Raw genomic sequence first — 25884 nt, 5'->3', positions numbered from 1 at the left:
CCCTCCTCCATGTTTGTTACTTGAGTATTGCTCTACTATTTACTATATGAAACTCGATTAAATAGACATTAAGGGCAGGGAAAGTATAAACTTTTCTCTTTGCTCTTCATTTTTGACACAATGATGCAATACTGCTTCTTATTTTAAGGAACTGCTGCTGTATTCCTTCTCCAAAAATTTCCCACATTTGGGGTAGCACTCTTTTATTGTCGTGAGAGTTTTGACCACAAATTACGAGATCAGATATTCTCTTAGTTAAAGGAAGGTAAAAATGTCTTGGAGGCTGGCCATGCCTCTACTAGCCCACTGCATTACACACTTGCATGGTCTTGTCAAACCACAAAAGCTGTGGCTCTCTCATCATTCTCTCCTGGACCCCTTGGAGCACCAGTAGTACAAAACTTCATGTATTTATGAACACATCGGGTTTGGGGGATGAATACAAGGCAGAGAAAGATAATGAGGCCCACCAGCAACACAAATCAACATACATTTCTTCATAGGGACCATATCTCTGCTACTTGTACCATCAAATAGAGTGGTTTTTTTTCCATCTTGGTCCTAGTTAAGGAGGAAAGATAGTAAGAGCCTAGTACAACTACATTAAGTGCTCAACTGAATGAGATTCCACATAGAGGAAAACCAGGCTCTAAATATTCACTCCATGTCTAAATTTTGCTAACAAATCCCTGTACTACTGCAGAGCTGTTGAAGATCAAGACTTTGGCCATAAAAATGCATTTAGCTGCATTATTGTTGCATGATGCATAGCACAGGTTAGCTCTGAAAGATTGATTAAGAAAATCTTTAGACTTAATGAGTGTTAGAAGCCTAATTACTCTGCAGGTCCAGACGCTTGTTAAAAATGTGTACTTAGGTTGTGGATGCCTGAAGAGATGACATGCTATAGAAAAACATCTCCTTAAGCATGGAGTGTCTATACAGTGTAGACCTTTGTTACGACAGTGAAAGCCAAAACACAACAGCCTTCAAAATCAAATTCTAATGAATGTCGCATATCCATTTAAAGCACCCCTTTTTATGGAAGCAAAAGTCTATCAGATAGCAAGAGGAAAACAGACTGAATTATAAAAATAAATCAGTTTCCTCTCATAACACGTGTCATATTGTATCTGAACTAAATAGTTAAAGGACACCATTTGTCAGAGTGAACTGACATGTCTGGCAAATCAGTAATGCAATGGAGAATCACAGATAGGTATTCTCACATTAAGTGATCACATGAAGGGCTAAGGACAGCCCTTGAAATTGAAACAATTTTTAGATTATTGGTTAACAATCTGAAAAAATATTGACTCCAGGGAAAGTGCTTTCCTAATGAAATCAACAGCTCATATAAAAAGAGCTTACAGGGTCAAATCTGTTCATTTGTTTGTTTTTTTCTGAGAATGTTTCCCAGATTAAAAACATCTTTTTTTGAAACCATAAGCAAATTATTTACATATATATCATTTTATTTATTTTCACAAACATTTTATTCTTGTAGTGATATGAGATGCTCGTATGATCCAGGTTCCTGAAGTCAAAGTGCAGTGAAAGCAACTGCTCTCTTATGAAGGCCATAGTGCTTTTATACTATAATTTAAATTGCTAAATAGTTCTCTGTCCATTTTAAAAAAAACATAGAATAGTTTATAAAGTTCTATGTCTTAATGACATTGACCATATTAACCTTTGGTGGCATGATCCATTGTTATACTTTTTTGGTTTTTAATCAGAAATTAGATGGTTAGAGGGATAAACATTCAGTTGATATACATTATAACTATTAGGAGCCTGCTTTCTCATGAAGTAATATGCATTCCAATATGATACTATCTTTATCTTGGACTTAAAGCCAGTATGACTGAATTTCATTAGTGCCATGGCAAGAATACCACCACCCAGCTCCAGGAAAGCTCTAGCAGAGCTCTAGCAGAGGTAGGGAGATGTCCAAAGAAGTGACAAGAAAGAGTCCCATGGCTGATACTGTCATTGCTGCAAGTGTGCAGTGTGATAACACTGCCTCCCAGGCTCTGGGTTGAGAAAGCAGAAGGCACAGGCAAGGCCACAGTACATGGCAGTGAGGAGATTGCCCGGGCGCTGCAAAAACAAGAAGAGGGGCACAGGAAATGGGGCAGGCGTACCTTGCAAAGCCAGCCACATCAAAAACTGAAAAGTGAACCTGTAAGCATTTCCCATTTTTGGTCCCAGTGTGTGCAATACCTACTGGCCACCGGCTGAAGAACTCACATTGGTTACTGGAAAAGGAAGCCTTTACCATTTGCTATATTCTCCTTTCAGGTAGCGGCCTGTCCACACATTTTGCCCCCACAATAAGTTCCTTCAGAAGAGGATAGGATGGAGAGAAGCAAAACAGAAAGATTGCAGTAGGAAGTTAGACAAAACCTAAGAAACCACTTATACCAGACATGGAAATTTTCCCCTACCCCATCACTCTTCTGCTTTTTCATGCATTTGTTTACATACAGCCCTGGCCTGAGACATGGAACTTGTCTGACATAGCCCCAGGTAATGACAACCCCTAAGCTCGTTAGACTGTTAAAGTGGAATGAATATCCTTTGCCACAAATCTGCATCATCTACTTATGGCACCTTTACCTGTAGTACCTAAGTACCACTGGTCTTCCTTGCTTGGCTTCCCATCCCTGAAAGTCAATATTCTCCATCCAAGCATGATGACATACATGTAAACCACAAGATCCTTAAGCTGGAATTACTGTGCTTTCACCAAATTCACAGAAGCACTGGCATACTCCAGCCTCAGATTGAACAAAAAGCCTCTTTGCCACACAAACTCACTGTGAGTAATTCTGTAGGGAAGAGGAAAGGAAAAAGGCAGGAGGGGGCTGAGCTCAAACTCACCTAAGCATCAGTCTCAGTCCTTCAGGTTCTGACTGGCTAACAGGAGCCGCAGCCACCGCTGGGCAGCAGTCCCCAAGAGAAGTCATGCAACAAGGCCTTTCTAAGTCTCCAACACCACCATTTCAGACAATGCACATTGTAACAAAAAAAATCTAAGTGATTTAAGAAAAGGCCAGCCTCAACATCCTCATAAGTGCTGTTACTTCAGCATTGGTACCAAATAGCTGGGTCAGATCTCAACAGGTCAACGAGAAACTAGATGAGATGCATTGTTTAACTTCTGAAGAAACCAGCTATGTGTACACACACACTAAAGACAACCCATAAGACCAAATAAGACATGAAAAATGAGGACAAAATAGTTAATTTCAAATTTTTATTTCTATGAATTTGAAAAATAATAATAAATCACTGCAATGAAAATAGTTTTATTTACAAATTCTGGGTCAATTGTTATTTTTCTGAAGGGTAGCTTCAGGAAATTGTACTAAACCAGAGATAAAGCAAGTATACACAAACATAGTGAAAGTGCTCAATGCAAACAAAAATAAGGACCTGATACAGTGTCCTTTGTGTGACCCCACTTTGTTCAAGAAATATATTTTTAAAATTACAACCATTTCAAATGGAGGGAATCTAAACCTGTTTCTGTAATAATCACAATTATATCCAAGAGCATAAGAAAACACAGTAAGAAATAAACTTATTTGAATGAGACTAGAATTATTTCATAATATTAACCATAGCATCATTCAGATAATGTTTTCTGTCAATAATCAGAACTTACCATATTGATTGGGTCAACTGGGCCAATGCTGTTAACATAGACATCTGTTTCAATTACCGTAGTTCTCACTAAACAAAACAGTAACCATAGTAATTATTTAATTAACTCTGTACACTGTTAAAGTAATTTAACTTATTTACTTAAACAACAACAAATCTGATATTCTTTTATTAGATTCAGAATAATTAAATCTCTGGTTTGTTCATTCTGTGAAGGATCATTTATGACTTGCCTCCTCTATTTATGAATTGTTAGAACTATCAAGATGATTTTTTTACTTGGTAATGCAATTCCCATCTGTGTTTTGTGAACAGATATAAGACAGATATAAAAAAGTATAAAAGGTAGAGGAAGCAGGAAAAAGAAAAATGAAAAGTGTCTTCCAGCATAAAAATTGAATCATAAACAGAAAGAAAATATTTGTAAAAATACTGCTCATATAACAAACCATGAGGTCCAGGAGCAGATGTGTTTGTCAGCTGTAAGGAATCAATATGCAGTGCTTTCTGTCAATTCCTGCTGAAGATGTGTAACAAAAATAAGACAATTTTCACCACAGATTTCTTCAATCCATGCAACTGTAGCACACCTAAGGATTAACAACGTCCTTTCATCAGCTCGATTAATACACTCCTTCACATACCAAACTGAAAGCTCATCAAGTGAAAATAATTTAAAAGTTAAACATTTCCAAACTTGTTTTTCTTAAAAAACACAGTGAAACCACTCTCACAAGGCAGACAAAAATTAACTGTTTTTAACATATATTCTCTTACAGATTATACTCTCTTATTTTGCGCATTCAAAGAGGGCAAAAAGTTTACATGACTCCCTATAAACGTCACATCTGAAGTACAGGTGGCACAGATAATCCAGTTGTTTCCTCCTAACTGGCTTATAGGGAAAAAACGTACAAATGGAGAGGCCAGGATGCATTTTAACATCATCCATTTACTAAGCATTTTCTCCTAGCCTGTACTGGAGAGTCAGAATGTGGACACAAGAGGACATATGTTCTCATCCCCAGTGGAATTAAGAGGGTTAATAATAAATCTCTGCTGGTCTTTATTCCACAACCTGGCACATTAAAATGAAGCATATCTGCTCATCTGCAGATGGAAAACCAGGAATACACCAAAAAAAGGCAATTTGATTTCATAGGAGAGGGACCCTGCATCATCAGATTTGATTTCTTTATATTGCAAAGCAGAGATTGCCCAAGTGCTCTATAACAAACCTAAAATCTTAAGTAACAGGATTTTTTAAATCTCAAAAATCTAAAACTCAAGCAGACACATGAAAAGAAATAAAGTATCATTAACATCCTTGTAAGCTACAATGACAGGAAATATACATTTCCTAAATATCCTAAGATAATCTTTCCCTGCCAATCTCACCTGAGAGGTAATTCTCCCTGATTCCAAATCCGATTACTGGTGTGACCTTGAGCCTGACAGTGAGACACACTAGTGAGGCTGCACAAAGGATTTTCTCTACAACCACAGAGCACAGTGTCACTTGATCACCATGTCACTTCATCACCATCCTGTCCCCAACATGCTTCACAGAAAGTTAAAACAGACTCTGGAAACCAATTTATTGCCTGGGTAAAAAAAAAAGGTACTTCTTGAGCTGCAAATGTTTCCGATATCTGCAGGACTCATAAAGGGAGCACAACACAAGAACTCATATCCACAGACTGAAAAATCAGAGTAAAGAAAGTATATAATGCATGTGTGTATATACACGTATTTATAACACATTTACACATGCCATATCTCACAAACACATATCCTCTTTCTTTAATTTTGCAATCCTATTTATCTATAATAGCAACTCCACTGCTAGACTAAAACACAAGGAGGTGGATCAAAGTGTACCTTGCCTCATTGCTCAAACAATGCTGAATCAGCTATTTTTTCCCCTGTATTTGTAGGTAATATTTAATTCTTCTTAGGGCTAGGAAATCTTGTTTTGTTCTGAGGTTCAAGTCCTTGATTCCAGCTTTCAGTACTCCCTAGCCATATATCAAACCTCTTCTTCAGACACAAGTATCTCCACACAGAGACTGTCACCTCTGAAACTTGCCTTCACCATACTGCACAGTTCATATCGCAAACCACAAATGCAACCCACAGATAAAATGTTCAGCTTTAACTTCCAATTTTCCTCCATTGTTTCCAGATCCATCTTGAAATATGCACACCAGAGAGAGAAATTTTTGTAAAAGTGTTACCAACACTTCATGAGAATTTCCAGATTTTTCCTTGTTGTGTTCCTTTTCAAAGGGGAGTTACCTCAGGTCAATGCTCAGAGAATGTATACCTAAGATCTTATACTACTCAAAATCTCTAAGTTTTGCCCTAAATGACTGATTTACTGTGTAGAATCTCTCATCTTGAAATATGACCCACGGGCTTCCTCCTCCCCACCTCTTTTTTTTTTCCCTCTCAATTTTTGTGTTTCCAGTTTTACTGAAGGAGCAAATTATTACTCTGCATATACAACCTCCCCCTTTCCAACAGACTTTGTGTCATCTGCCAAATTTACTACAAAAATTCATTGCTGAAATAATGCAAAATATCATTATTCTTGATCAAGACTTTCCTATGAGACCCAACAACAGACAGCCAAACCACTGATATTTCCTTATTAACAACTACATTTTGAGATCTGTCAGCGAGCCAGTTTTTAATAGGGCTGTGTCAATTTTATGAAATTCCAGCTTGCAGCAAGCAGCACTTGATCTGCCACAAGAGCTCTCCTATAACGTGCCATGGAGTTCAATTTGCCTTTTCCATACTGCTCTGAGTAAGATTATTAGTGATATTAAGAGTCAGTGAAGAGTCTGAAAATCTGCCTCTGTTGAAATTATTTTAATTGACCCAAATGATCCAGAGAAACAGATCCAATTCAAGAGGACTGAAAGAGGCTGTTTGTTACCTTAATTCTCCTGTATGGTACAGAGTGAAGTACTTCTGTGAATTAGAAGAAAGAATTCATTCTTCTCATGTTCCTGAACTAGAAGTGACATGAGTCCATGAAAATGACAAATGCTGGAGGAAAATATATTCTTAGTACTCATTTGACATCCATACAATTACTATTGTTCATTTACTCTCCACAAAGAGCTAACAGAGAAAGCTGTTTTGAGATGCTTCTACAGTGAATACTTTTTATTTTAATTTTAAAATTCTGTATCAGCATTGAAAACATTACGAGTAGGAAGAAGGCTGTTTAACACATCCTGCGTGAAGTGCAAAACAGTACTGTAAACTTATAGAAGCTTCTAAGGGATGGGACAAAGAGATGGCACACTTTAAATATTTACTCTGTAAGACAATATGAGCCAGACTAGAGTAGAATAACGAGGTGAGAGGACAGCAGATTGCATATTCAACAGAGAAAGAGAAGAGCATCAAGAAGGGGCAGGTGCCCTCAAGGGATTGTTCATTGGCTGCCAACGTAACTGAAGCACACAAGGAACCTGTTTGCTAAGCCTGATCTGGAGAGATCTACTCACACTTTCTGATTTCCTGCTTTTACATCTTTTCTTCACTAGACTAAACTTCTCTTTTACTGGTTTAAAAAGTTTGACTGGTATTGAACATATTTTAACACAAGCACATAGCTAAGGACAGGCTTGTCCCAATAAATAAATACAGTAAACAAGTGGCTCTTGTGCCTGGGATTCAAGAGCAAGAATGAACTTCCGGACAAGCAACAAGATCTGGAAAGAAGTCTCTCTCAGCAGGCATAGACCACCATCCTTCTAGTAAGGGATGATGCTGTCTTACCACCAGGCATATTGGGAACCCCAGTTTGAGTTCAAAATCTGTACTTCGAAAAAAGTTTACTCTCTATTAGAAAAAACATAGTGCTGAAAATCTGCCTCAATCATTGACAAATTATTTTAGTAATTGCTCTTGCTACCAGAAGTGCCTCTTTCTTACCCTATATTTATCCAGGCCCAATTTGCAGGTTTTGATATTTAAAATGTCTCTGCCTGCTATATTGAAGAGCTCTCCTTGTCAGTTATTTTCAGTTTATAAACTGCATCTCCTGACAGAAATTATTATCATTATCATAATAGTGCATAACATTGCATGTTTTATTGCTTAATATTGCTATATTTTCAATACTCCAATACTCAACATCACCCAATAGCGCGTTAGCCCATCTAAATTCACTAATGAGTTCCCATAGTTTACCACAATTCTCCATTTTGAAATGAAAGTCTAAGATGTATAACCTTTTTTATTATTAATTATCATGCTATTTAATTTACACTAAGACCATTTTTTATAATTTCATCCAGACTTATGTTCTTTGAGCATGTTTTCTATAACTCCTCATTAATTGCCTAAAGATGCATCTCTTCTTGGTGATAAAGAAGTTATTCAGCAAATTAATTGAGTACCACATTCAGGAATAACAGAGGCCTTCAACTTGTAATAGTTTTAAATGGAATAAGAACAATTCTCACAAGTTATCTAAGAGTATTGCTTATATGGTTATCTATTTTGAAACTTCAGCCTCAAGTGTCTGCAGCAGGCTTCCAGTTCCATTTCTGAATATTTTTTTCAAAGTGATTTGGATGAAAGCAGTGCCCTGTTCTCTTCAATTCTTCTTTTACTTTTTTATTTGAAAGAAACCCATCTTTAAAAAATACTCCTGCCCCACTGTTTTTATTATTTCCATCATTTTCTATGCAGTGCACACATCTTGTACCTTTAACATTTACTGCATATGCTCTTCTACATGTTGCTCTTGTATTTCAGTTTCCTTCAATTCTTGCAAAATATTCTTAATCTCAGAATACATTCTTCTTTACCTGTTATTTTCCTGCCTATTGGGGCTTATTACTTTCCTGTCTATATCATGTTTTGATCAATGCTACACTAAGCATACCTGTTCAACAGAATATTCACCTAATCTCCTTATCTTTTCAGAATTAGTGCTTCTACTAGTCTCTTGAAAGTCCACGTCTTGTTCCTGTATCCTTTGTATCCCTCAGTACATGACTTTTCACATTAGTACACCGAGATATAATTACTTACCCATGCTCTGCTTATAGGGCAATTACAACTACCCAAATTTCTCTAGGTGTCCAATTTTTCTATGTCCATGAGCAGTCATAATCACCATTAGATCAGTTATATCTTTCCTCAAATTATTGACTGAAAACACACCCTTAGAGCTGCAGATATGTGATGATTATCCCCTATTTTTAATTAAACTTTCAGATTGACTGGTTGTATTTCACCCATATACTACAATACATCGGACATGAGACATAGCTGGAAAAAAGGTGCTGTACATTGATACACTAATATTAATATAACAGTGTCCCTAAGATGTTGGAGATGGAACAATATGCAGCCAAAATTCTTTCATTTAAAAAGGAAAGTTGAAAAATAACAGCTATTTTGATGCAGAACGGAAGCTAAAACAGTATGATTATAAAATCAGGTAGTGAAAAGGTAAAGTTACAGTGAAAATAATACTACTTTATTAATATATCAACACTCCAAGTTTGCATCTGTTGTTAAAGGATTTATGCTACAGATAAGAGACTTCATCTGGTAACTGCTATTACCTCATACTGAGCAGAATGTACTTTAATACTACTGCCTTTATGCTCCAAACACCTCAGAGTATATTACATAAATTGAGATAAAGAATAGCAAGATTAATAAGCATAGCAAAGAGTATCAGTTAAGAAATCACTACACTTGTGGATATTTGAATAAGACAAACAGAAAATGACAGAGTGTGGGTTTCTCCTATTAAATTTCAGTATTGCCTCTGATGTTTCAATTTGCTTTTGGCTTTCTTTTATCATCTCCCTCAACTAACTGCATTTTTAACAATGAAACCCCTTTTCTCACTCTGAGATGCTGAAATTCTGTGTCAGCATGAGGAAGAAAACTAAATTCTGCTCTGATATGCAAATCCAAAAAGTCCAGGTTCTAAACAAAAAATGTTGCTATTATAACTGAGCTTCGAAATTCAATAGCAAAAAATGTTCTGTGGGCCATTATTGCTTTGAAAGATAATTAGAATTCCAGTTCAATAACCTTGTTGTACAAGTGCTGACATATACGCTGAAGAAGTAGAATCTGACATGAGATTTTATCCATATAATTGAGGTAGACTACGATGAATGCACTGTAGCCTGATTTTGGTTTCCTGTCTGTTAGGTATCTGCTGCAGTTACCAAGTAGCTGGACAGAATGTGATGCCTTTGCTCAAGGTTGGAAACTTCATCTTATGTTGTCCAATATTTCTGCCATGGGGCAGAAGTCTGTAACTTCCATCCAGCAGAGAGCCAGTCTTAACATTTGTTCTCCCAGCAACAAAGTGAATACTCCCAGACACCTCCTGTTTCCATCACTCAGGCTGATTATTCATAAAGCTTGTGTTTTAATATATTGGATGGAGGGATGGAGGCAAGTCTCAAACAGCAAAGGTCAGATTGGTACAGAAGTATTGTATCAAGAGAGAGAAGAAAAAGAAAAGGAGCATTTATGTAAGAGAAGCTAGAACCAAGTATCTTCTTTTAAGACCTGATACTTTTAATTAAAAAACCTATCCACTGAGTTATTCGCAAAAAAGGCAGAGTCTTTGACCTATAAAGACTCTTCACATGACCAGAAAAGTGAAGGTAAGGAATATACCAAAATTCTTCCATGCCCATCTAAATCCATTTGACATCAGAATAAACTGCTCTTCCTCTATTTTCCTTTTCTTTGTTTCTAAGTTTTATGGTGAGAGAAGAGAAAGAGCATTCTATTTTCTTTCATTCTCACCTACCAGCTAATCCAACCAGAAGGAATCCTACTGGAGAGAGTTCATTCCCTCATAATCACTTTGCTATCTGTTGCATCAAGCAGGTGGGGGGGCAGGGGTTGGAGGGAACGTCAGGCTATACATCTTTCACATGGAGAATTTAAGGAAAAACATGGTGAAAGACCTTTATTGTTGTTTAAATGTTTGCAGTAATTCAATTAAATGAACATGAAGGCATAGACTTACAAGAACCTTTATGACTTGCATGCGATTATATTATGACAATGAGAAAAAATTGCCATTCAACATCTTCAGGGTACTAGTCAAAAATAAAACAGAACTAAGAAATTTGGGGAAGAAAACAATTTATCAGTAGCTTTCAAAAGAAAACACTTAGTTTGAGATTGCATCTCTCTGTTCTACATAAACAAAACAAGTCTGGATTGTTGTGTCATTTATCATACAAACAGCTTACAGACTTACATGCATTTCTTTGACAGGGAATGCCAAATTTTTAATGAACAATTATGTCCTCCACTTCTCCCTTCACAGTTCAGGAAACAAACTCAGAGAAAGTATTTTTCTTTGTTTGATCCAGTGTGTCTGTGGTGTACAAGAACTGGCAAGGCTTAATGTGTTCCATGTTTTCAACAGAAGATTCTTCCAAATATTTACACTTAGCAGGTGTATGCAAACTGATATTTTGAGTATTGAAAGACAAAACCACCTTCCTAATAGCTTGAAAGTTTAATCTATAGTAATGCAGTCTTCCTTCTGATACTCTAGAAAAGATATAGTCTTAAGTTATATCTTTTGGATTCATTTGAAGTTTTCCAAAATCTGAGCCAAGGGAAGAAGAGAACTGGGTTGAGCTAAATTTGCTCAAAATACACACTTACAATGTATTTTCTACAATAAGAGTAAAAATATCTACAAATAATTATTTAACAAACTCCTGCAGACTAAAGATCAATTTTTTAAATAACCATGGCTGGTTTATATCTACATTTCTTTCTGTCAGAAGATCTTAGTTAAACAAAGCAAATTATAATTGCCTTTTAATGATTCATTCTCTGTCCCCAAAAAGCAATACTCTGCATAAGAAAAATAAATTGTAAATAGAACATAAAAATTCTACTTATGTATAGAACATAAAACCAGAAAACCATTCCAGTTTATTGCTGTTATATTTATCTTGCTATACCAAATTTTAGAAATTGCATTAAGCTGATTTTTGCCATCTTTGAAAAAAAAGTACACCATCTCTGGTTCACATCTTCTACTTACTGAATTATTTTATGGGCTTACCCCCAATATCTGGCCGAAGCTTATTGTCATATCCTTGAAGTAAGGAGTCCAGTATGTGAGTTACATCCCCACCATGAATCTTTGGTGCAAGGACCCATGTTTTATTCACTGTTAGATCTTCATCATCCTCATCATCTGCTTTATCAGCTCTATGGTGAGTGAATAAAAAAAAAAAATTAAATTAAATTTTAAAAAAGTTAGAAAAAAGACCACAAAAACAAACAGTGAAACTAAATATACAAGAGAAAACAAACTGATAAAATATTGAAGACTATTTAGAGTACTTTGTAAAAATTCAAATGTATTCTGGTGCCACAGAAAGAGGCAGGCCGCTATTTAAAACACCAAGAGAGTGTAAGCTACTAAACATGTCAAGAGAGGCATTATCACATCACCCATACGGAAAAGTTCAAGCCATGACTCAAACCCTGAAAAACAGCAGTAGGCATCCTCTTACAGCCAGCCTGTTCCTGTTTTAAAACACAAAATGTAATTCTCGAGCTTTTCTCTACATATATTTTACTTTCAAGTAGTGGTACTAATATTTCTAAGAGATGCTCAATCATGGTAATAGGTACATCTTGGTGTCAAGAACATTAATAGAATCTCCTTCCTAGTAACCTCCATTCTAGCTATGATATAAAAAAAATAAGACATACACTTATTCAACTCCATTCAAATTTTAAGGAAGCAAACAAATATTACATCCATGTGCTATGACTAAACATTCATAGAAGCTGCATTAGTGTGTCAATTATGTATCTGCATGTATATGTGGTATAGTTAAAACGCTGTACTGTTCCTTTCAGTTAAGAAGATCATTTGTTAGCTCCCTATTTTATGAAGATGAAATAAATGTACAAGGAAAACATTTACACATTCATGTATTGCCTATCTTTTAATTAGATAAGCTGCAATATATAGTTAATCACTAAGTCATTAGAAAAAAATCACAATACCTTGGTTGCATCTGCAGATTCACTCAGATATCACCGAAAGGTCAAAGAATGCCTGAAAGCAGTTTTCTTTCCAGTTGAATCAAATGAGTGTGGACTTAAGTATTCCTCCAGTGCTAAAGTTTGCGATCTATATTACTCATCCAGCTTATTTCAGGGAACTGCTATGGGCTTCAAGTCAAGCAAAGTGCATCAGACTGATGACAGTAACTCTGACAGTCACACAACTTCACAAATGGGCATTGGCTAGCGATTATTACAGAATGTATGCAATCCATATAAATCAGTTCCAATGTTAACATAAGCACAGATATTCCAGGAAAAGAAAGTAATTAAATTACTCTCCTCATACCAATTTGTATTGTACACCAAAACTAAAAATATTATTGCTGTATTATTAGAAAGGTATTTAAGGGCTTCTAAATTACACGGCCCTACACTGCCCCCAAAACTAAGAGTGGAATATTTCAGTAAATTTCCCACAGGAATGAAGACTACCAGCATCTTACACATGGACATGATACTACACCTTCATGGGGAAAGGACAGAAAAAGTCAGGAAAGGACAGAGATGGAGTAGGCATGCTTGGTTTTTATTGCACTCCTTTGTAAGAAAGCACCAAAATTCAGTAAGACCTCGCACCACCTCTGAGATAACCCTAGCAAGCATCACTGAAAAATCAAGACTATCATGGCTGCAGAAACTGCTCGGTGGTTTTGGTATGCCTGCTTATTTTGGGAAGTGCAATAGGGAGGTTCCCACAGCTCAACGGATGCCCAGAGGATGAACAAAAGGTACTGCTCAGATATCAGGACTTTCATACCTAGCTTGCTGCAAACAAATCACAAGAGTCTATTACAGCTGAAAGTAATATGTAATCTAAATACAAGGTTTGCTGACAGCTTCCCCTGTAATAGTCTGAAAAGCGTTTTCACTCTTTTAAATTGAAACGCGCCATAAAATACTTAATCTTTAATGCGCTACATAGACGTTATAGAAATGTTAGATATTAAATATTTAACATTTCCCATCAGGAGGATCTTACTAATGGGAAAACTAAAAGAAGCAGGAAGTTAAGTTTTGCAAATGTACACACTTTTTCCCTCACAGCTACCTATTGCCACCTCTTTCATGTTTTGTTACCACACTGCTTTTTTTTTTAAATGTATTTTTGGTCTGCTTGCACTTTATGTCATCTAGTTACAATACAAATTACCTTACGGTTGCTAAGAGTGCAGAGGCAAAGCCACTCTTTCCCCAGGTACATTAAGATGATGAGAAATAAAACTTAATTTACAAGCTTCTCTCTAAGGAAAAAGACATGCCCCCTACAAAACTGATCTTTTCCTCTTTTTGTCTTCCATCCCATAGAAGTAGAAAGCACACTGAAACTACCACAGCTCTGTACAGACCCAGGGCACTCGACTCTCAGGATCAACCCAACTATTTGCAGAGAATTTGAAGTGATGATGACACAATTTTATCCCATTTTCATGTTCTTTCCACATTGCTATTAAGAACAGCATAGATTTAGCCAAAATGAAAAGTGCAAGAGTCACGCCAAAGGCTTGATTGCAGAACCTCTTGTCCCTCAAATTTTAAAACTCTGAACTACAAGTAGGTATACAGATAAGGACACCAAGAGCTTACAGAAAGCTATTAATAATGCAATACCAGGGGAGAAGGGACAATTCCATTCCAACATCTGACAGCTTTTCCAGTCACTACTAAATAAATTCCCTTAAGGAGGCACTTTTATTAGAGGCAACATTTCTTTAATTAGTGTCTGACAAGAGTCTTGGCTTAAAATGTGCATTTCCTACTATTTACATGGAACTCTCTAGTTTTATCTAGAAAACATCACACACTGAAAAAATTGCCAGCTGCTAGAAAAGAAATACACTAGACTTCCACACCAGTACACTGGGTTAACAAGAACTTTTGGCTCTCTAATCCATTAGCTAAACCAGCAAATGAACCAACGCAAATCAGAAACTAATATAACCAAGTGCAGAGGAACTGGACTATTGCTGCTCCACACAGTACAAGGAGACATTCTCACTCCATTCCTATCTTACTGGCCCCCGATGGTTGACGGTGATTAACCCACCTTGCTGGCAGAATACCATCTTTTTAACTCGTCTTTAGAATGTGCTCAAGACCATTGAGTATGAAATAAAGACTGTAATGTCTTGGCAGCACTGATGGCATCCAGTTTTATGCTTTTGATTCCTAAGCTATAGCCTCTGATGTGCAGTCAGAGGACTAAGATAAGACAGGAATGATGCTGGCTGGAGAAAGGAAGTGACCAGAATATTTGGAAGCCTTCTGCATTCTCAATTCAGATGTTTTGGGGGGAGTTGCATAAAACTCCCCAAAAAGCGCATCTAGACACACAAAGGCAACAGGACAGACACTATGTTCCTGTTCATTTCTAGGAATCTTAATTACTGATCTTTGTCACACTAAATAGATTCAACCCACTCGGTTTCACAGGTAGAAGTCCCTTCAGAATTACACCATTGGCAGGACCAGCTGAGACAGTGTTACCAGGATCTAACTGAGGATGCTCAACCACATCCTTCAAAGAAACATTTACTTTGGAAAACAAGATAATTCAAAGCTGTTGACCTTTTACCCAAGTTTCTGTGTGTCTCACATGGCAAAGTCCAGTTTTTTCCACAGGGTTTGGAATGGGGTAGAAGGAAAGGCAGAAGACAGCAAACTTCATTCCAACCCAGAAAATAAAATTTTAAATTCAGGTATGCCATTCAAATATTTAGCAACAGGTAATTTGGGCTGAGCACCTTTTTACTTCTTTGCAGTTAAAATAAATCTAACAAACCCAGGAAGATTAACGTCAATTAACTCCATCCTTACTTTAACAGTAGCACTTTCCCCTTTATCTCACAGTCCCAGGAAGAAAAGCAAACTTAATTAAAGAGGAATTCCTTTCCTTTCCAAGTTCATCTAAAGGTTATTTCATTATACATGGAACATAATACTTGACCCTTTCTCCATTTACTGTAATTTTTTTTTTCTTTCAAAGTTCACTGAGTAGGTCTTTTTCAGAATGTCTGTAGAGACAATGACTTAGAAAAAATATGACATCAAACATTAAAACATTTCTGTTCCACGGCACTACACTGTTTCACATCTATTACTGCAGGTGATAATTTTAAATTTAATTATTTTATAAATTAGAGACCTAATTTCTTAACACTCTTGTTGTTATAACACTTCAGCAAGCCTCATAAATTCAACAGTAAACTTCATGTATACAGTTAACAGTAATTAGGCAAAAAGTGCCCTAATTATGCTCTCTGTCCTTCAGCTAATTGGAGACATTACCATAACTAATAAATCCCTTAGCACAAGTGACTTATGACTAAATAAGTCTTTTCAACATCAGGCAATAAGCTTATATTCATGCATTAATACCATAGGCCTTTGTTCTCCTTTAAATAAGAGGAAAACCAATCAGACTAGCTTTAAGTTGCAATGAACATCTGTCCGGTAATGTAATGAACTGAAGAAAAATAAAAGATATGATGAAAGTGCTCCTACTGCTATTTGCATCATGCATATCAAAGTTTTACACATATAGCGTAGCTGGGAGTATTTAAACACAGACAGGGATTCATTTAGTTGTCCATTTCCAGGCTCCTGTTCCAAGTCAACACACCCAATGCCACCCAGTCCTACAAGTGAGGCTGATTGTGGGGAACCCATAGACTCCTGAAGAAGCAGCAGAAACTCCTCCCTGAGTTTTTACTGAAGGGATGATTCTGGACATTAAGTCGGCAGTAAAATTAGAATGGAAAAGCGTGGAAAAAATATTAGAAATTCTTCTACAGAAAGAAACATCAGAGTTTTAGGATATGCTACATAAAGAAGTTCACTTCATGTTAAATAAGTAAAGCTTTGCTACGAAAAAAAAAAAAAAAAAAGAACAATCATAGCACTAACAGAATAAAATCAGGTACCTCTGCAATTCATTCCCTGTAATGAAAAGAGTTGGCTACATATTTAAGGTCTAGATTCTCAGACTTGTGATATCTTAATATATATCTTAATACATATTACAAGCATCAGGCGATCAAGCTCTTTTGAGCCATTAGAGCTTCGACTCTAGTACATCTCTAAAAGAGACATTTTCTCCCACACATAGTAAGTAGGTCCTTCCTTTTTTCTAGCACAAACATTTCTAATGCTAGCTGAAAAATTAGTAGGGGCTCTTCTGCCAATTATATTTTAATCTTAGAGATCAAGAGCATTTTGTTGTTGTAAAATGTTCAGGTGAATATACATTCATCTTCCTCTACAAAATGTTTTTAAGAAATGCCTTCCAGCCATTGCATGCAATTAAAAAATAAAATTTATCGGGAAGATAAAATACTTTTTCAGATAATGTGTGTTGCCTTGACTGAAACTGAAGTGTAAACCCACTAAAATTCTTAGGACAATTTATTTTAGATGGATTTGAATGAAACCTAGAAATGTAAACTGGTAAGTCTTCTCAGTTGGTAAGCTTTACCTTCTTTGTGGGTCTAGGCCAGACCATGCAATCAAATTATGAAAATGTAAATAGCCATAGTCCCTGTCCATCCAGACCAAACAGTGGGGAATAAGTGGAGATTCAGAGAACAGAAGATAAAAGGATAACAATGGCAAATTATAGAGCATAAGTAGATATAACTGAAAAAGGACATTAAATATCACCAAGCTGTTAAGGAAGGATATGATGATGAAAAGGTATCACCTCTCTGGATATCTGAAACATGTACTAACCACAGAAGTATCAGCTCTCCTGGGAGTTTCAGACTAGATCATCACACAAAGACACACAAATTTATGTGCCACATGCCAGCAGCCCATTGAAGAATCTGCAGATCTCTGTCTACACTTGACTGATGAAAGGTTTATTGTCATCAAATTCAGAATGAACTGATCTACTGATGATGGATTAAGTGCCTTGGTCCAAGAAGCACTTTTCATAGTGGAACTAGACTTAAAGCTAACATAAATAAATGCTAACCATAACCTCAATAAAAAGTAGTTACCCTAATTTCATGCCATCCCACAGTCACTATAACATTCATAAAATTGCAAAGTCAATTTTGTTAGATTGCAACTTTAAAATGTCAATTTGAGAAGAAACTTCTTCTCAGTGAGGGTGACAGAGCACTGGAACAGGCTGCCCAGGGAGGTTGTGGAGTCTCCTACTCTGGAAGCATTCAAGATCTGCCTGGACGCCTTCCTGTGTAGCCTCATCTAGGTGTTCCTGCTTCGGCAGGGGGATTGGACTAGATGATCTTTCGAGGTCCATTCCAATCCCTAACATTCTGTGATTCTGTGATTCCTTTAAGAGGCATTTTCAGTCCTTTAAGTGCTTTAAGATACTTCAACATACTAATATGAACATTGGTTCCAACAGAATTGTGTTTTCCTGCAAAATCTTCAGGTAACTAGGAATCTACTGCAGCCCTTCACAAAAACAAGCTTATTTGAAATAATTCCAAGGTCTGGTACACATGTGAGCAGGTATCAGTCTCCTCCCACAGGACACAAAGAAATATGTATAGAAAGAGGCAGCAACACAACCAGAGACTTGCATTGAACTCCACACCATAATCGTGGATTACAGGTGAATCTGACTTAAAATCACAGAAAAAGCCTACAATAACTAGATGATGACAATATGTGCCCAAGAGGAAAATGGTCAACGGGTTCTACTGGAATTTTACTGTAATTGCCATTAGGCATTGATGGGCTAATCCAAAGGTCAATGAAATAAATGAATAATCATACAAAGAGGTGAATATACCCCATGAGGGTTAGTGGAAATACCTAAACCATGTAATAAAAAGCTTGCTGTCTCTCTCTCTCTCTCTGCAAGCAAGATTATCTCTTCTATGCTGTAATTTATTGTGTTTTAAATATAACACCTCTTTTACAACAGGAGTATTAAACATCTTGTCAGATAGTGACTAAAATTTATGGCTGTCAGAGTTGTTCCCTGCTGGATGCAACTTGCAGGCCATCAGTTGGATGGCCCTCATTGCAAAGCAAGAACCTAAGGTACAGGTCCATAGCTGACTTGTGCAGGTCTGATACAATCCAGTACATTTTTTATGACTGTATGCTGGTGAGATCTAGTACTCCATTTAAAAAAAAGAATCTGCATAATTTGTTCTGCCATATAAATTATGGCATTGGACAGTGAAGAAAAAAAAAATGCCATGGCTTATAGTGACAGAATTAGCCACCTAAATTAATACTTAATACAAAAAAATACAAGTTTTTCCCAATATAAAATATAAATGCCATCCAGCTGAACTCTATTCCGAAAGATAAATTGGACCATAATCTTACATTAACAAGACTTAATAATAAATAGACTTAATCCCTTTGGTATACTGCCTTAAATAAGAAGAAAACCATATTAGATGAAAGGACTAACAATTTTTTAAAGACCTCAAATAATTTAATCCAAAGGTGACATAACTCATGTTACCTCAGATCTTTCCTCTTCACTATGTCTGTCTGCCTTCCTGAAAACAAGAAAAATAAGTGCATATAAATTTAGAAACACAGAATTAGCCATTCATACGTTACCAGAGATGAACGCAGTGAAACTGAAAAGGATTTGAGAATCAAGGTAGAAAGTAAAAAGTATATGAGGTACACCAGAGTAGTACCGTGGCTAATCCTGACATAGAGTATCTCAGTAGTATGAAGCAGGAGTAGGGACGCAATATTCTGTGTGTACCTGCCATTAATGAGGCTAATATTTATATAATCTATTTATTTTTAGGTATGTTATTCAAAGAAAAAATTGAGAAGGTTTATAGAATGGTTAAACAAACAACTTCATATTTTCTGAAAAAATGTAACAAGCTCAGTTTACTCATCTGGGAGAAAAGTGGAAGCTGCTACCAAGTTGCCTCTTAAACTACAGATACCAGGGAAATACTTCTAGCAATAGTTAGTATGACATGGGTAAATCAAATACAATTGAAATTTCCACTCCATGTAGAGTATTGCAAATTGTGACACATTTGTCTAAAACTTTGATTTTTGGACTAGATCATTCATCCTGCAACAACTGCTTGACATAGAACTGCACTGCAGCTTCTCATCTCCAAGGGGTGAGGAGGTTTCTCTAAGCAAATAATCTACAACGTCATGAAAGACTAGTCTGGAAAGAAAAAGTCAGCAGGATATCTTCTGACCAAAATGCTGATTCCTTTAAGAATTTCCAGGATTCATTTTAGGTGCTCTGGGCTCTACTCAAGGTAAAACTCAGCAGAGGTACATAGGGTAAGAAAGAGCTTTGGTGAGTGGCTTTCCTGTTGAACTGCAGCTGGCTGCAGACCACAGTCCATTCCCCAAGAGCCACTGCAGCCATGGATCTGGCTGCCTGAGGCTGCCCTGCATAACCAAAGGTATGAACCAAGACCTGGATTTCCCCACAAGGAGATGGACATGGGATCCAGTGGATGAGGCAGCTGTAGCAGGTGGTACTGGGAAAAAATATCAGGCTTTTTTTCAGCTAGCAGAAGTCAGAAGATCCACTAGCTGGAAGCCACAGACACCTCCAACTAGAAATAATGTAAAATACTTCATCAAATTCCTCCTCCTCCAAGCTTTTATGCAAGGACTTACAACAATTATACTGAAGCCATAAACCTGATTCAGAAGCCAGGGTAAATTCTCCAATTTTGATGATTCTGATATCAGACTGAATTATCACAACAGATCCTACTGACTAGAACATCCAGCAATGAAAGCATATTTTAGAAACTATTTCTTTCCATCTTTGCCATATCACTAAGATTTTCTTCTTTGAAGCAAGTTCTGTTCCAGATCAACTCCTGCTGACCTTTCTAGTCTCTTCAGTCACCTCTATTAGTTAAATGTTGCATTAACTTACCATTTTAAGTTTAGACATGTAGAATCAAGTTTTTACATAGGCCAGCAGGCGACTGAACTCATCACGCTATTTTCAGCCTTATTAAAACTGTTTGCCTGTGTAAAACTGCAAAAATTGAGGCTTCTGTGTCATATCCAGGTTAATTCAATTGCATCTGAATTACTCCTTACAAATTATTACCATTCAAAGACATCGGTAAGAAATAAAAGTTAGTGGCACCGTCATTCACCACCCTTCGAAAGGTTCCTGTTAGTATGCTACACACTGTCATTTATAATTATTACTTGTTACTTCTTATAATTATTACTCTGTTACTTTTTACCAAATAAGTTATGATATCATTATTTTATTTAAGTACATGCTCAATTGAGTATGCAGTGCAAGAAAGGCTTATGCAAGTAACTAAAAAAGCCCTAATACTCTTCTCTCATAAATGTTACTACAAAAATGGCTCTTTGCCCATCTTGGAAGATACTCACATTTGGTTGTATATGAGTTCAACATACATGACTTCTTAAATATATATATGGTAGCACAAGCCAAGGCAATTCACCTTCAAACAGTGCAAATGCAAGTTCATTTAAGTAATCCTACCTACTAGCCATAGAAACTAGGTGTTCTGTTCAACCCTGTTTATTACGATTCCTCTACAGCTTCAAAGAAAAATCACAGTATCCCCAGCCCCCTTGTAATTCACTTCTGTATCCACAAAAACAGTTGACCAATGTCAACAAGTGCTCACCTGTAATCTTTTCTATCCATCTCAGAAAGGTTTGAATTGGTAGCAAGGGTGTTTTTATTTAACATCAGGCATATTTAAAAAACAGAATGTTAAAAGTAATGAAAAATGTAGTTTAATTTGTTATGAGAGGGTTTTTTTTTTTTTAATATATTGCCATAGCTTGAAGATTTCCTTTAAATCCACCATAAGAAAATTATGTGTAAAGAATGTGAGTATCTCTTAACACTTATGTCTCATTAACCTTTATACTAACAAAAGAAAATATTAATAAAGTTTAAATAAAATAAACAGTAGTTTAAACCACTAAATAACAAGTTCTTCACTGTCAAATGAACAACGGACATAAGAGTGAGGAAAATAATGAATAAACATCACAGATGTTCAAATGAAACAGCAAATCACTATTATCAACCATTAAGAGACCCATGTTGTTATGACAGGCTCAACTCTGATCCAGTAATTTATACAAGAAGAAAACATAGGCCATATTATATAAGTATTTTCCTAGGAGATACCTTAGAGTGGAAAAGAAAATATCAGTTGACATCTGCACCTGATGACAGTTACAATGCAATGGAGCATTTACAATTGCTTTTTAGAACATCAGGTTACAAAACTAAAGAGAAGATATTGCCAAAATTATCAAGCTTACAATAGACTTTCAGGAATGCTGACCAGCACATAGCATTTAAAGCAGTATAAATTAGAAGAAATGCTACAGCCATGCTGTACCTGTATGGTTCAAACTAAGGAAATAATATTAATTATATTGTCAGCTCTTATGTTCTCCCTATGAATTATCTATTTATTTTAGCTCAACAAGAACAATGGTTTTGCTGAACATCTAGGACCGAAGAGACTGCTGGGTAACTACTCTTTTCCTGCATATACCTTACAGAAAGGCTCACAGACCAACTTCTGCTACATACGAGATGACAGCTCTTGACAGAAACAAGCCTTCAAGAAACTGGCTTGTGAAGTTACATCAAGTGCATTGGCCATTCAGGTGTGTTTGTGGTGCATGTGCAAAACTGGGGAAAACAACTGTTTGGTGTGACAGAGTTCAACTGCTATGAATCCCTGTGGCGAAAGAAGTTTGATCTAATGCCACGCTACAGTTTTTGGGGTGATACATTAAAAGGATGAACTCTTGCTTGGACTCAACTTCAAACTTTCTTCCTTAGGCTTTAGCTCCATTTGTTATAACTGAAGCAATTTTACTCATGCTCAGCACAAACTACTTTGTGTATAAATGCACTAGAAGCAATGCATTTTGAAATCTTTTAAACATGTGTGTTGAAAAGGTGGACTGGTTCCTTCAGGATGTTTTTGGAAAAACAGCCAGAATTGGTGCAGCCTGGTTTATTCTTGTGAAAGCCCTTACTTCTGTGTTTCAGTTTGAACTTCAAGGAAAAGCTTTGGCTGAAACTACAGAAATGCATCCAAAGAATCAGAAAAATAATATTTCCATCCTATTTTGTGGCAGGCTGCTAAAGGGCCCTAGAGCTCCTGAGCTCTCTGCAAACATCCTTGAATTGTAATGCACTACATACCAGAGAATCAGGATCTCAAAAACATGTCAATTTGTGGTCACTTAAAAAAAAAGACAGAGAAAAATCTCTCAACAGCCACCTTTTTTCCATGTAATCTCTGAATGCAAGGCAAGCTGGAAAAGAGTTGATTGAGATACATGGATACTTATACCAAAAGTTTCATTTTATCTGAGATACTCTTTAGCACAAAATAAAATAATGCACGTAAATTACCTCTTTTTCTCACTGAAGACTTCTTATGAACTTATTTATAAATGCTACTGCTAATGAGATGTATACATAATAATATACACCTAGTCCTGTAATCACAATCACACTTTACAAACAAACAAACAAAAATTATAACTTTTTTTTTAGCTAGTCCTCCTCCTTTGTAACTAAGGCTTTGAACTGATAAATTAGCATGCAGATTCTTTTCTCGCAAATCACTTGATAATTTCTTTCGTACCTGAGGTACAATATGTTCATTAAGAAACATTCTAAAGATGCACAGCTGCACTGGTATAATTTCCATCACTGCTTTTGAAAAATATTTCCATAATATGCCAAGGTTTTCAAAGACACAGAATAAGAAGAATATGATCAGTGGTGTTTCTGACTATCAACAGGATAACACAGCAGCCTTCTGAAGATGAGAGATGAGCCAAGATTAACACACTTCACACAGATTGATAAATTATCATTCTGTATGGGGAAGGGGTCTAGAGTCTGTCGGACTCAAAAAAATGTTTAATAGAATTTTTTTCTTGTTTTACTAGCCTTCATACTACACATTTGGTATATCCTCCTAGAATGATAATTTGGTTTATCATTAAAAATAAAGACACACTGGGCAAGAGTCAAATACCCTTTCAGTACTGTCTTGTGATTTTTATGAGAGTATAACCTGTGGAATGATTCACATTAGGTCTGAATTATTAATGCAGTTGAATGCTCAGCCTGCGTTTCGTTACGTTGTTATGGGTACCAATGACACCTTTACACAACAGTACCAAACTGCTGTTTCTTCAAAGCCCTTCAGATCAGTTTTGTAACTCTCCTAAAATGCACGTTTCTAACTTCTGGGACTTGAGCAGCTGCTCGGCACCATCCCACGCATGGGTCCAATTCCATTCCCGAGGGGTGCAGAGGCACAAGCCGGTGCCGTGCAGGATGTCCCCCCGCTGCACGGGCAGCACAGTGAAAAAGTACTAGCACCACTAGCCGTTCCCTCGCGTTTCCACCAGCTGCTGGACCAGGCTCTTCCAAAGAAGTCATGAGCGCCGCAGCCGCTCGCCAGCGAAACTCCAGCCTCCTCCCTCAGCAGCCACTGGCGAGGGAGCGAGGTCGGGCAAGCACAGCGGGGAGGTGCCGGCGCTGCAGGGAGCTCCTTGCGCTGGCAGCAGCCGCACCGCCGCCCCAACTCGGGGTGCGGGGCTGCCCCGCCAGCCCCGGGCCGCCCCCCGGCCCGGCCCCGCCGCCCTCTTGCCGGGAGGGACGCGCTTTTCCCTGCACCGAGCTAAGCCTAGACTCACCAACTCGCTCAGCGAACAAGCGGGATGCGGCAGAAGTTTCACTTTGCCGGTGCCGGCTTCCCCCGCAGCCGCCCGCGGGAGCCGTCGCCACAGCACCGGGACTTTTTTTCTTTTTTTTTGAAGTTTCGCGGCGCGTCGCACTTCCCCTTCTCCCTTCCCCCTCCCCAAGCCCGGCCGGCATCCCCCGAGCTAAGCCCGGGGCACAACGCGCAGAGAGCCGAGAGCCGGCCGGAGGATGCGGGCGGCCCGGGCTGGTGCGGAGGTCCCCGCCGTACTCACCCGCTTCCCAGCCTCACGGTCAGCAGCAGCAGCAGCAGCCGGGCCCCGCGGCGGCGGCTCCAGCGGGGTGCGGGGCCGCCCCACGTATCCATGGGCGTGAAGGCGCTCTACCTTTCACGAGTTTTCTCCGGAGAAGCTGGGGAATAGCGACCCTGCCAATCCCACCGTCCCCCCACGGCACACAGCAGGCAGAGGGAGGGGAGGGGAAGGGGGGAAGGAAAAAGAAAAAAAAAGAAAAAAACCCCAAACAGGTAGGAACCCACTCTTCAAGGACCGAGCAACTCACCCAATAGGCTCATCAGGTTGCTCCATAAATTATCCTAAAAACTGCTGGGCGAATCAGTCCCTAGCAGAGGTGGAGCCTCCTTTACGAGAAGGGAAACATGCTTGGGAGAAAGGGTGGCATTAATTAGCTATTTTCTCCAAATAACGAAATAAAATAGATCTTTTATATATAATATATATACAATGTTAAATATATATCTAAAGCTACATATGTATAATTAAATATTTTTCTTTTTAAAGCTACTCGGAGGGCGTTTTGCAACCTGGGAAGCAGCCCCTCGGCCCTGCCAGACAGAGACCCGCAGCGGGGAGGAGAAGCGCCGGGGGATGTGCGCGGGCACTCGCGGAAACTGCGCGGCCCCGCGTCCTGCACGACCGCGATTCTGGGGAGGGCGGCACCAGCCGCGGGAAACGGGTTCTTCCTGGAACCCCTCATCCGTCCCCAAGACACGAGGCCCTCCCTTCAACCTGCGGTCCCTAGAGCCGTGCTGGAGACAGGCGGCGTGCTCGGCGCGCAACTGCAGCCGCGGGAATTCCGCGCACCCAGTAAACGACAGTCGCGCAAGCCTGGAGGCTGCAGGTGGCTCTGCGCGGCCGCGGAGCGCCCCCGGGGGGAAGGGGGAGGAAAGCGGCCGATGCGCGGTGCCGCGCTATAAATTGAGCCGGGATTTGCAACAACATGCAAAAAAGCACCTTTTTTTTTTTTTTTTGGTGAGTGTCTGTGTGTGTGTGTGTATGTCCCCTCTGCTGCTCCCTCCTCCTGCCTCTCTCGGGAGACCTACACTGGAAAGTAGCCAAAATAGGAAAACAAAAACAAAAAACACTGCAAATAAAGCCCACACGAAA

The 25884-nt window shown here is 38.1% G+C and overlaps 1 protein-coding gene across 1 annotated transcript in view; it reads right to left on the bottom strand.

The window, feature by feature from the left end:
- Nucleotides 1-25045, bottom strand: part of GABRG1 (gamma-aminobutyric acid type A receptor subunit gamma1) — a gene marked incomplete at its 3' end in the record, with an annotated part of 48709 nt that extends 23664 nt beyond the window's left edge. The window contains exons 1-3 of the mRNA XM_080344128.1: nucleotides 24754-25045; nucleotides 11774-11922; nucleotides 3674-3741 (exon numbers count right to left, since the gene is read on the bottom strand). Coding sequence (XP_080200254.1) covers nucleotides 3674-3741; nucleotides 11774-11922; nucleotides 24754-24845 — 309 coding nt within the window. The 5' untranslated portion in view covers nucleotides 24846-25045. The remainder of the gene's footprint in view (nucleotides 1-3673; nucleotides 3742-11773; nucleotides 11923-24753) is intronic.
- Nucleotides 25046-25884: the final 839 nt, after the last annotated feature.

Source organism: Nesoenas mayeri, assembly GCF_963082525.1.
Source record: "Nesoenas mayeri genome assembly, chromosome: 4".
Lineage (NCBI taxonomy): Eukaryota > Metazoa > Chordata > Aves > Columbiformes > Columbidae > Nesoenas > Nesoenas mayeri.
This window is presented reverse-complemented; position numbering and strand designations above follow the sequence as displayed.